The sequence below is a fragment of the Rana temporaria genome, chromosome 3, assembly GCF_905171775.1.
Source record: "Rana temporaria chromosome 3, aRanTem1.1, whole genome shotgun sequence".
NCBI classification, from domain to species: domain Eukaryota; kingdom Metazoa; phylum Chordata; class Amphibia; order Anura; family Ranidae; genus Rana; species Rana temporaria.
Window position 1 is genome coordinate 104,697,484 of NC_053491.1, and position 12,620 is coordinate 104,710,103.

Consider the following 12,620-nt stretch of genomic DNA (forward strand, 5'->3'; position numbering starts at 1 on the left):
ATATTTTTTTTGTGTTTTTGTGTGTTTTTTATTTTTTTTCTACTTTTTTTCACTTTTATGAAAACTATAAACTGAACGTTGCAGATTATGGTCTCTCAAAATGTGATGGCCATCACATATTCCGAGACCCTGTGTTGGTGTGCCTAGGACTGTGTGGTGCTGTACCCTACGCTAAAACTCAATTAGTGTGTGGTAGCGTTTGAAACATACACCAATGCAGAGACCAGGTTGGTCAGGACAGTCGGGACAATAAAAGCGGGTGTCACGCCTAAATCCGAGTTTGCTGCAGACACGACATCTTTTTTGGCGGGTTCTTTGGGTAGGGGTACCAGCGAGGACAAAAGGAAAATGCCTCTCATACAGCCGGCTCACTGCATTTGCGTTGGGAAGGTGGGGCACAGCACCTTCTGGAAACAGAAGGGCTTCGACGATCTCTTCCTGGAATTTTAGGAAGGATCCAGTCCGTCCTGAAGCTCTGTATAGCACATGAGCGTTCAGCAAAGCCAATTGAAACAAATACACTGATACTTTTTTGTACCAGCGTTTGGACCTCCGGGCAATTAGGTACGGCGCCAACAACTGGTCATTGAGGTCCACCCCTCCCATGTTAAGGTTGTACTCGTGGATACAGAGGGGTTTCTTCACAACACCAGTCGCCGTAGGAATTTGGACTGCCGTGTCTGCGTGAAGCGTGGACAGAACGAAAACATTCCGTGAATCCCTCCACTTCACTGCTAACAAATTATTACACCGTAAGCAGGCTCTCTCCCCCCGACTAAGACGGGATTCTACAAGCCGTTGGGGGATGCCCCGGCGATTAGGTCGCACGGTGCCACATGCGCCAATTCCATAATCAAAAAGGTGACTAAAAAGTGGCACGCTTGTGTAATAATTGTCCACGTACAAGTGGTACCCCTTTCCGAATAAGGGTGACACCAATTCCCACACTATCCTACCAGCGCTCCCTATGTAATCAGGGCAATTCTCCGGCTCTACGTGACTGTCTTTTCCCTCGTAAACCATAAAGCTAGATGTATAGCCTGTTGCCCTGTCACAGAGCTTATACAACTTGACCCCGTATCTGGCACGCTTGCTGGGAAGGTATTGTTTGAATGACAAGCGGCCAGAAAACTTAATCAGGGACTCATCAACGCAGACAACTTGTTGGGGATTATACAAGGCTGCAAACCGTTCGTTGAAGTGGTTTACGAGGGGCCGAATTTTGTAGAGCCGATCGAATTCAGGGTCTCCCCGAGGACGACAGAGTTCATTGTCACTAAAATGCATGAACCGCAAGATCTGCTCGTATCGTGTCCTGGCCATGGAGGCAGAGAAAATGGGCATATGGTGAACTGGGTGCGTGGACCAATATAACCGCAGCTCACTCTTTTTAGTAATGCCCATATTGAGGGAAAGGCCCAGAAAGATCTTAAATTCGGAAACCGTAATTGGCTTCCAATCTCTGGCAAGGGACAGCTGGGGATTAGCGGCGAAGAATTGACCAGCGTACAAATTGCTTTGGTCCACAATAGATCTATAGAGATCTTCGGTGAAATACAGCGAATAAAAATCCAGTGACGTAAAATCAACTGTATTCACCTGAATTCCGGGTTGGCCAGTGAATGGGGGAAGTACGGGTGCTGCAGAAGTGGTGGGTACCCAATCAGGATTGGCGAATGCAGCAGGAAGGACACTATGGGGACGGGCCTGTCTTTGTCGTCTTCTTCTTCTTGGTGGCAGCGGGACACTACTAGTGCTTGCCACCTCTCCAGCTTGAACTGCACTTATGGGACTCGCCACGTCACCAAGTGTTACTGCAGTGCTGGATATATGACCAGGATGTACTAGGCCGCTGGTGCTTGCCAGTTCACCAGAAGGAATAGCGGCGCTAGTACTTCTCTCCTCCATACGAGAGCCCTGCGGTTCTTGCACCTCAGCGACAGCAGAAGATCGGGGTCTGGTACGCCTGACCCTAGCAGGGACCACTCCGTCGTCAGAGCTATCTGTCAGGGAGCCACTGTCGTCTACAGGATCGTATTCTGAGCAAGAATTTGACAGATGCGTGACCTCCTCATCACTATCTGACAGGCTCATAAACAAGTAGGCCTCTTCATCACTGTACCATCGATTTGCCATTTTGGGCTCTAAATTTAGGGGTACAGTGGTGAGATTCACAGGCAAAAAAGCACCTGACCTGTTAGCGACTGAGTCAAGCGCTACCAAAAAAACTGTTAGCGATCGCAGAGATCAGGCCTGACTCTGCGAACGCTGCAGTTATGTGTTTTTGTGTTTTGTGTCAGTGATCGATCGATCGATACTGCACTTCGGTGGGTTGGGCTGGGCGAAGGGGCTAAACGCAGGTGCTAGCAGGTATCTGGGCTGATCCCGCTAACAATGCGTTTTTGGGAACCCTAAACTGCAGGGGACGCTAGTATAGATCTGATCAGATCAGGTATCGATCCGATCAGATACTATACCACTAAAGGGAGGCGTATGGTGCGTGCGTGGGTGTTAGCGCTACTGGCACTAATCTGACGCTGCCTGGGGCGACGCAGACCCTATCTGGCGCTAAAACCAAACTTTTATCACACGCCGGGCGATCAGGGGGTTAAAACTTTATTTCAAAAAATATGGCGGGTGCCCTGATGCTATAGAAAATAAACAAACTAAACTGCGTCACCTGTGACACTTATACTGTGATCACTGGTGACAGGGGGTAATGAAGGGGTTAAACCTTTATTGGGGGGGGGTTAGGGGGGGTCCCTAGACTTTTTATGGCCTAAGACTGATTACCTAAACACTTATTTTTGTCACTAATGACACTAGTACAGCGATCAAAAAAAAATCTGATTGCTGTACTGGGTGACACAGTGACAGGCAGTGAATGGGTTAATTTGGGGGGTGATCAGGGGGTGATCAGGGGGTTAAATGTGTGCCTATGTGACCTGGTGTTAGAGTAGTGTTGTGCAACTCACGTTTCAGATGCTCTCTCCCTCTCGGTCTGGAACGGAAAGACCGACAAGAGGGAGAGAGCATGACTTCCCCTGCCAATGTTTACAAAACATTGCCAGGGGAAGACAACCATTGGTTAGTGTGATCACCAGGTCCAGGCCAGATTTTATTGGCCTGGACCTGGTGATTGATCAGTTCTGAAACGAATCTGATCATCGGGAACGGCGGGGGGGCGCGCGCGCGCGCCCCATCGCCGTTCACGCGCAGGACGTATAGCTACGGGCTCTCGCCTGGGAGAGCCGACCTGCCGCCGTATTATGACGGTGCGCGGTCGGCAAGTAGTTAAGTAAAAATCTATATTTTTTGCTAGAAAATTACTTGAAACCCCCAAACATTATATATATTTTAGCTGAGACCCTAGAAAATAAAATGGCAATTGCTGCAATATTTTATGTCACACTGTATTTGCCCAGTGGTATTTCAAATGCATATTTTTTTAGGAATAATAAAAAAAACGAAAAAAAAAACGAAACCGTAAAGTTGGCCCTTTTTTTTGTTTGTTTTAATGTAAAAGATGATGTTACGTCGCAAGAATCGTGATCTACCTTCTAAGCAAAATAATAGCGATTCTCATTTTAGTCAGAATCGTGCAGCTCTTTAACATACTATTGACTCCCACTGTAGATCGCATCTGCAGTACATTTTGAACTGCATTCTGGTGTGAACTGGCCCCAAGTGCTTTTTATTTCTAGCCATTTTTAAGCCACTGTGGCTGTAGCAACATTTTTAAATTTGCCTTTTTAGTACTTCCAGTTGCCTACCTGCTAGGTTTAACTTTCCATACAGATTTCTGGGATTCCAGAAAATGTGGTTAAAGATGCAATTAGCAGGCAGCTCTGCCCATTCACCCGTGTCTTCACTGTTTCACCACTGTGATTGGGAGACTAAAGATGACCATACACCAGTAGACTTTCCATATGAATATTTGTATGAAAATTCTCATCAATACATTTGATGACATGACAAATGCTATAAAGTGGAGTTCCACTTTTTTTTCCGTTTCTGTGTTCCAATGCCCCCCACCCCAATGTACAGTGGTAAATGGATACTTTTATTTTTTTTGTTTTGTTTCTAAATACCTTTTCTTTCTTATATGTTTGGGCGGCACTTCCTGTCCCAGTCGTCTAGGTGATGATGTCATTAGTCAATTCCCATTGACTCTTGGGATATCCCAGAATTCTTTGGGAAGCCTAATGAAATCTTGCGGTATTTGATTATGACATGACAACCTGCAATCAACCGTGTTGCGCAGTGTCGTTACTGCGCAGGTGCGAGATCAGGAGGTGCACGCTGGGTAGCCAGCTGCACCTAATCCCGAAAATGCAAGCGAGCAGGCTTCAGATGCCCACAACCAAGATGGCCCCTGCCTGCTTCCGAGATCGTGTAAGAGATTACTAATTTATAAATAACTAGCATGAACAGATTTAGGATAGTATGCAAATATTAATGTGCATACACTGACAATAACAAGGGAGCTTTAAAAAAAAAAAAAAAAAAAAAGTTTTAGGGGGACTGGAGCTCTGCTTTAAAAATTTGATTTTGGGAATGAATGGACCTTCCCAAACAAATACCACAATCTCTGTTAGAAATGAGTTTGCTCGGGAAAAATGTTCCATCCTTTTCTCGACAGTCTAAAAAGGTAAAACTCGTTTTAGTTTACCAGAGATAGGAAAATTGTCAAACCCATTTTTTTTTTTTAATTGCAGTGGAATGACTTCCCCTTTACTTTCTGTTGCGGAAACACAAGAGGAAGAGATAGGAAAGCCCCTCTTGGACAGCTGTCACCAGAACAGGTGTCCCTTTCCTCCGTCCATTCTATCTTGCAAAAGTCAGTGTAATGCCCTGTACAGACGATCGAACAATCCGACAACAAAACCATGGATAAATTTCTATGGGATGTTGGCTCAAACTTGCTTTGCATACACACGGTCACACAAATGCTGTCGGAAATTCCGAAACGTCAAGAACGCGGTCACGTACAACACTATGACGGCACTAGAAAAGGGAAATTTAATACCAGTTGTGTTAGTAGAAGTTTGGTGAGAGACGATTTATGCTTTTTAGTCCGGCATGACGAATGTGCCATCTCCATTACGAACGCTAGTTTTACAAGACCGAGGGGCTTCCGTCTCGTACTTGATTCAGAGCATGCGTGGAATTTTGTGCGTCGGAATTGTCCACACACGATCGGAATTTAAGAGAACGGATTTTGTTGTGAGAAAATTTGAGAACCAGCTCTCAAATTTTTGTTGGCGGAAATTCCAACAACAAATGTCCGATGGGGTCTACACACGGTCGAAATTTCCGACCAAAAGCTCTCATCGAACATTTGCTGTCGGAAATTCAGAGCGTGTGTACGCCGCAATACACATTCATATATCAGCATGGAATTTGCCTTTTTGCTGCAAGAGTAGATTTCTCTCTTTCAGCCTATAGGCTAAACAAGATAAATCTAAGAGATTCACCCACGACCAAAAGTGTGCACAAAGAAATCTTCCCTGTCGGCTATTGTATCCCATAGCCACAGCATCTGCAGCTGTCTGAATACCTGAACCAATACCTGAACAGTGACTGTATCTGACTGGATCCAATCACCATTCGGCTGACAATTTTCGACCTGCCTACTTCAATTTTTCAATTGAAGTTTACCAAGCTGGGTGGTGCCCAGAGGGCAACCCATGGTTTAAAAATGTAAAGGATAAGCTCACCTCCTATATATTACGCACGTATTCAGAGTAGAACATGTAACATGTACTGATGCAGCAGCCCCCACACAAACACCGATGACCCCCCCCCCCCCCGGACTGGGGATCTTCTCCCCACACTTGCTGTCACAATTTACGAGTTCTGTAAATGGGTGAACAACAACTACCCTCATCCATTGCGGGTGATGGCTTGTAGTTCTCAGTGAACTACCAGGGTACCGATGAGCACTCTAAATAGTTAATTGATGCTTTATTTCATTTAGTAACTACCTGCCCATATGAGGTACGGGCAGACAGCTACACTGGACGGTCTGTAGGAGCTCAACACTGAACCTGTGATCTGCTGATTGCAGGTACAATGGTTGACAGGCTCCCAATAAAAAATAAATTATTTACTTTATTTATTTTACAGAGTGCCAGGATACACCTATCTCACTAGGGCATCCGGTGAAAAAAAAAAAAACACAGGTCACTGCACATGACATGAATGAGCCCTCAAGCTAAGTGACTATTATGTTTTACTGTACTTTTAGGGGGGAAAAAAAAAAAAACTTGAGCTTGTAATTTGCCCATCCATATTACCAGATGGAACATATAGTATAGTATATGTACTTGCCTTGAGCTGGTTCCCCCACCACTTTTCTGTCAGCCCAGTTAGGAAATGTATACACACGCTCCACTTTGAGTGAGGCTTTACACTGCCCTTTTACTAAAGCACAGCTAACCTGCGGTTTTCATGGGGGTTAGCTACGCTTTCCCATAGACTTCTATGAGGTTCTGCAGTTTTGCTGCAGTTTCAGAAAGTGCATCAAAGATGCAGCAAAACCGCAGGACCTCAAAAAAGGCTATCGGAAAGTGCAACTAACCCCCATGAAAACCATGGGATAGCTACGCTTTGCTCAAAACGCATCGGGACTACAGCAGGGCCACCCTTGGGTAATACCTGGAAACTCATCTCTTCAGGAAAGTCTATCCACCTCCATCTAAAAACTAAACTTTTACTTTCTCCATCAGCATAAACGTATCCCTCAATGTTACCCTTTGTACCACTTGACCCTCCCTATTAGATTGCAAGCTCTTAACAGCTGGATCCTCCTAATCCTTTTGTATTTTATTGCATTGTAACTGTACGGTCTGCCTTTGTATGGTAAAGTGTTGTGCTAACTGTTGGCACTATATAAATCCTGTATAATAATAATAATAATAATAATAATAATAAAACAACCTACGCTGCATACAGTAAGGCAAGACTGTAAAGCCTTGTACACACGATCGGACCTTTGTCCGACCAAACTCACATCGGAATTCCGACAGGGTAAAAGAGAACATGTTCTCTATCTAAACTCCAAAGGAATTCATTGAAATTACTCCGATGGGGCATAGACACGGTCGGAATTTCCGATCACGTGTACGGGGCTTTACTTTGCAGGATATGGGAAAAAAAGATAGATCAAGTATAGGAAAAATAAGTCCTTATTCCAGGAGGATGTGTGTGACTCTCACATGTTGCTTACAGACACCACTCACTTTGACTTTCCAACTGCGCTGTCTCCCAGACAGATGATTTTGACATTCTCATCAGCATCATATTTCTCCTGATCAATCTCAGTGACTACCTGCCCATCTCTTGCCATGTTGGTGACAACTTTCATGGACGTCAAAAAGAAGAATACAGGTGTATATTAGGAAAGGCTGCAGTCAGTGTGCGTATCGCGACGTTCCACCTTTTTAAAAAGGAAACAAAAAGGAGATAGCATTTACAAAGTGTTCTGATTTTACAAAGTAAAACTTTGTTTACAGATTTATAAAAAAAATAAATAAAAAAAATAAAAAAATAAACAAGAAGAAAAATCACTTTACTTAATAAACAAGGGGACTAAAACCCTGGAGCTGTTTTTGGAAAATCTTTATTGAACCACTTCAATACTGGGCATTTTCACCTCCTTCCTGCCCAGGCCAATTTTCAGCTCTCAGCACTGTCACGCTTTGAATGACAGTTGCGCGGTCGTGCAACCTGGCTCCCAAACAAAATGGACGTCCTTTTTTTCCCACAAATTGAACTTTCTTTTGGTGGAATTTGATCATCTCTGCGTTTTTTTTATTTATTGCGCTATAAACAAAAAAGAGTGACAATTTTGAAAAAAAAAAACATTTTTTTTTTACTTTTTGCTATAATAAATATCCCATTTTTTTTATTTTTATAAATTTTTCTCGGTTTAGGCCAATACGTATTCTTCTACATATTTTTGGTAAAAAAATACGTGTATATTGATTGGTTTGCACAAAAGTTATAGCGCCTACAAAATAGGGGATCATTTTATGGACATTTACTTTTATTATTTCTTTTACTAGAAATGGCGGGTTTTCTGCGATATTGCGGCGGACACATCGGACACTTTTTGACACATTCACATTTATACAGCGAACAGTGCTATAAATATGCACTGATTACTGTATAAATGTCACTGGCAGGGAAGGGGTTAACACTAGGGGGCGATCAAGGGGTTAATGTGTTCCCTAGGGAGTGATTCTTACTGTGGGGGGAGGGGACTGACTGGGGGAGGTGACCGATTGGTGCCCCTATGTACAAGAGACACACCATCGATCTTCTCTTCCTGACAGGACGTGGATCTCTGTGTTTACATACAGAGGTTTACATCCCTGGCTCTGTGACGAGCAATCACGGGTGCCCGGTGGACATCGCGGCCCCTGGGCACGTGCATCGGGTCCTCAGTGATGCGGCGAGCGCCACACTGCGGGAATCCTAGGACGTCATATGATGGCCCGCCCGGAGGGACGAAAGTTTCCTGCGGCCGTCATTTGACAATACGCCGGGCAGGAAGCGGTTAAAGGATAAGTTCAACTTTATACAAAAAAATTATAAACGCACATCTTTTTGCAGGTAAAAAAAAAGGAAAGTTATTTTTTTGTATTAGGAGTCTGTAAAGCATTGCACTAGTAATCAGGAGATTTCTGATGTCATGAAGGTCTCCTCCACACTGCCTGTGTATCTGCTTATCTCGTACGGGAAAAATGCAGACTGTGGGAGAGGGGCTGATAGCTGTATTATTGATCCTGATGGAAAAGTCAGGGAGGACGGCATGATTTGTAGGGGGGGGGGGGGGATATTATGAGGTTGGATTTCGTTTGAGGAAGTGGTATGACATTCATGCTAATATGTCAATTAGTAAGTTAGCGATTAGTGGTTGGAATTTGCCGCTGTCATTAAGGATTTGTGCATATTTTACACATTTACTGTTTTATGTGTTTTAGTTGTTTACAGATGCTATCAAACTTGCTGTATCTTACAAACAGAACTCACAAGACTTTTTAGATGAAGTAATTGGAACCCCCCTAAGGTGGACTTTTAAGGCACAATTAGTATAATATAGATAGAAAGAGTATTATGAGTACAAAGTATTGTTACATAAAAATCATTTAAAAAAAAAATACACAATGTACTACATGTTTACAACATTGTCGTCATGCATTTACATAGCTCAGTGTAGTCCTCTTTCACCCTACGCGTTTCAGAGTATTTCCTTTTTCAGGGCTGTAAATTAGTAGAGGAGATTTGTTTTACAAATCTATAATTTGAGACAGGGGTATATTAGTAAACATCTATTTTTGCATAGAACTTTTACAAAAAATGGGTCCATAAAAAGTACACTTACACATGTAGCGATAGTGTTGAGTTTACTATTGCTAAATGTGTAACTGTACATTTATGGACTCATTGTTTGTAAAAGTTCTATGCAAAAATAGATTTGATCAAATTATAGATTTGTAAAACAAATCTCCTCTACTAATTTACACCCCTGAAGAAGGAGATACACTCCAAAACGCGTAGGTAAAAAAGGACTACACTGAGCTATGTGAATACACGACGACAATGTTGTAAACACATAGTACATTCCGTATTTTTTATATGTTGATTTTTATGTAACAATACTTTAATTACATTTTTTTGTACTCATAATACTCTTTATATCTATTTTATACTAATTGTACCTTAAAAGTCCACCTTAGGGGGTTTCTTTCTTGTTTGACTCAAATACTGGATGTAGCACTTGACATGTATATATTTACCGATTCCCTTTGTTGCTAATGCGGGAATTGTGGGCTGCAAGCTCGCCAAACGCGACCTATTTAAGTGAATGGGGAAGAGCTGCAATGCCCAGCTGCCACATACAAGTTGCTGTGAGTTTGTTTGTCATAAATGGGGTTAAAACAGGTGACGATCTCCTCCTCACCGCCTATCGATCTCCTCCTCACCGCCTATCGATCTCCTCCTCACCGCCTATCGATCTCCTCCTCACCGCCTATCCATCTCCTCCTCACCGCCTATCCATCTCCTCCTCACCGCCTATCCATCTCCTCCTCACCGCCTATCCATCTCCTCCTCACCGCCTATCCATCTCCTCTGAAAAGCAATCTGAAATCAGATGCCTTTTTAACAAAAGCAGCACGTTTAGTCACATGTCTAACTAGGGTTTCCACCTTTTCTTCATGCCAAACCCGAAAATTTTTGTGTCGTACGGGAATTTTTTTTGTAGTATACAGTCACTTTTAGGGCACGTTCACACGGGCTCCGCTTTGCTCAGCCGGGATCGCTTCGTCGATCCCCGCTGAGCAGGCAGATGACAGGTCTGTCTCTGCACACTGTAGGACTTTTCAAACTGCATTGCACCCACAGCGCAGTGGTGTGAAACATCCCATTGCAGAGTAAAAACGCTGGAAAAACAAATCAGTGTGAAAGGGGCCTTAGGCTACTTTCACGCTGGTGATTAGCGCTGGTGTGAATTGTAACAGTTCCTGATGTCGCTCTCAGCGGCTAGGTGTGGCTCCTGGCGCCCTTCACTTTATTGACATTTTGCCAGTCCTGCATCCAGCAATGATCAGCACAGGTAATCATTGGCCATTCAGAGAGGCACGAATAGCTGTAGCCCCTGGTGAAATGTCATTATAGTGAAGGAGGCCTGCGGCCGCACCTACCCACTAACAGCCGGAACAGGAATCGCTCCCTGCCGCTACTATTCACACAAGCCCTAATCGCCAAGGTGAATGTAGCCATCGGCTGTTAGTGCTTTGCCTTCCTTGAACAGTTTAATTGCCAATTTACAGCACATTACTGGAGGTGGACTTAAGAAAAATAGGACAGGGAGGAAAAGAAGCTGGAGTTGGGCTTCAGGCTTGGTTCACACTGGAGCTGGCTGCGGATCGCACAGGAATACTGTGCTCTAGGGCCGAAACAACTAATCGATTATGAAATTAATCGATTACAATTTTCATAATCGATTAATCGGCCAGTAACATAATGGGGTTAAAAAAACTAAAATTAGCCCTTTATAGTACAAAAAAAAGCAAATCGCTACTGTAAATATTACTTTCACTGTCCCACAGTAAAAAATGAACCCCTTACAGTAGCGATTATTTGCTCTTTTTGTACTTATTTTTGTTTTTTTAACCCCCATTATGTTACTAAACATCTCAGGCCTGGGGTCACACCTCTGTTTTTTGGTGCTTTTTGTAGAAACACACGTTCACATCCATGATCTTTTTTCAGCTGCTGCGTATTTGGAAAGGGCGAGGACTTTTTAACGCAAAACGGTGCTATTTTGTTTTTTTTGGTTCAATATACTTCAATGGAGAAGCAGCAGAAAAGTATGTAATGTGTTTTTGTGGCAATTTGTGTTTTTTAATCTGCCCAACAAATTGGTCCAAAAAAAAAAAAATGCAAATGTTTTTTTTTTTTTTTTTAAGGCTACCATTTGATTAATCGGCCAACTAATCGATTATGAAAATAATCGTTAGTTGCAGCCCTACTGTGCTCCCTGTTCTCTGGTTCAGCGACGAATCAGGAATGAATCTATGCCTGAATTTAGCCCCGAAACAGAGCCAAAGACGATGTGCCGTGCGCTCCGCACCTGCCCCAGAGATACGTGAACCGACTCCATAGAGAGCCAGTCACATTCTCCTGCTATGCCAATTGAATGCATGCGGGGTAACCCGCATTCATTTCACATTGGTGTGAACCCAGCCTTAAAGCGGTGTTCCGCACAAAAAAAAAAAAAAAAAAAAGTTTAAAACCAGCAACTACACATACTGCAGCTGCTGGTATTTAATAAACGGACACTTACCTGTCCTGGAGTCCAGCGATGTCGGGTGCTGCCACTGCCATTGCTAGGGTTGCCACCTCATCCCTTTAAAAAGGAACACATCTGAATTACACAGGTTCTGTGGCTGATTAAGGTGGTAATTAAACCCACTTGGTGCCTTTCCTGCATTAAATTAGCCTCAGAATCTGTGTAATTCAGATGTGTTCCTTTTTAAAGGGATGAGGTGGCAACCCTAGCCATTGCCATTGCGGGTAAGGGTACCCGGCAGTGTAGCCTTTTGGCTTCATGCCAGGAACCCTACTGCACATGCACGAGGCCCACTCCGCTCTCCTACTGGCCCAGCGGCCGGGAGAGGAGGGGGGAGCCCTGCGGTGACATCATAGGATGCAGCCCGGACTCCTGGAAGTGGGAAAGGATGCAAAGACAGGTATCCTGTCCCCCCCCTCCCCCCAAAAGGTGCCAATTGTGACACTGGAGGGGGGGGGGAGAGGAATAAGATGAGCAGAAGTTCCACTTTTGGGTGGAACTCCGCTTTAAGTGAACCGGACATTCCCTAAAACGTTCTATGGTACCAAAAGATGCACAAGTTGTTCAGACACCTTAGAAGGACTAGTTATAGCTTATCAGGGAGCCGTGGAGTAATCCTTATTGCAGTGGTTCTGACAAAATAAATGAGAGTCCCGACAATCCGCCAGAGGCATGAAAAAAAAGCAGAAGGCAAAGGTCAGTAGTATGGCAGAGGTAAGTATTATATAATGGCCCCTGTGCACAGCAGTCTTGTCCA

General features: G+C 43.8%; 1 protein-coding gene across 2 annotated transcripts in view; it reads right to left on the reverse strand.

Annotated features, from left to right (window-relative positions):
* The window catches only part of LOC120931581 (rab-like protein 2A), a 31,792-nt gene that overhangs the window by 18,651 nt on the left and 521 nt on the right, over positions 1–12,620 (reverse strand). For both annotated transcript variants that reach the window (XM_040343164.1, XM_040343163.1), the window contains exon 2: positions 7,245–7,441. In XM_040343164.1, the coding sequence (XP_040199098.1) occupies positions 7,245–7,369 (125 nt within the window). In that variant the 5' untranslated portion in view covers positions 7,370–7,441. The remainder of the gene's footprint in view (positions 1–7,244; positions 7,442–12,620) is intronic.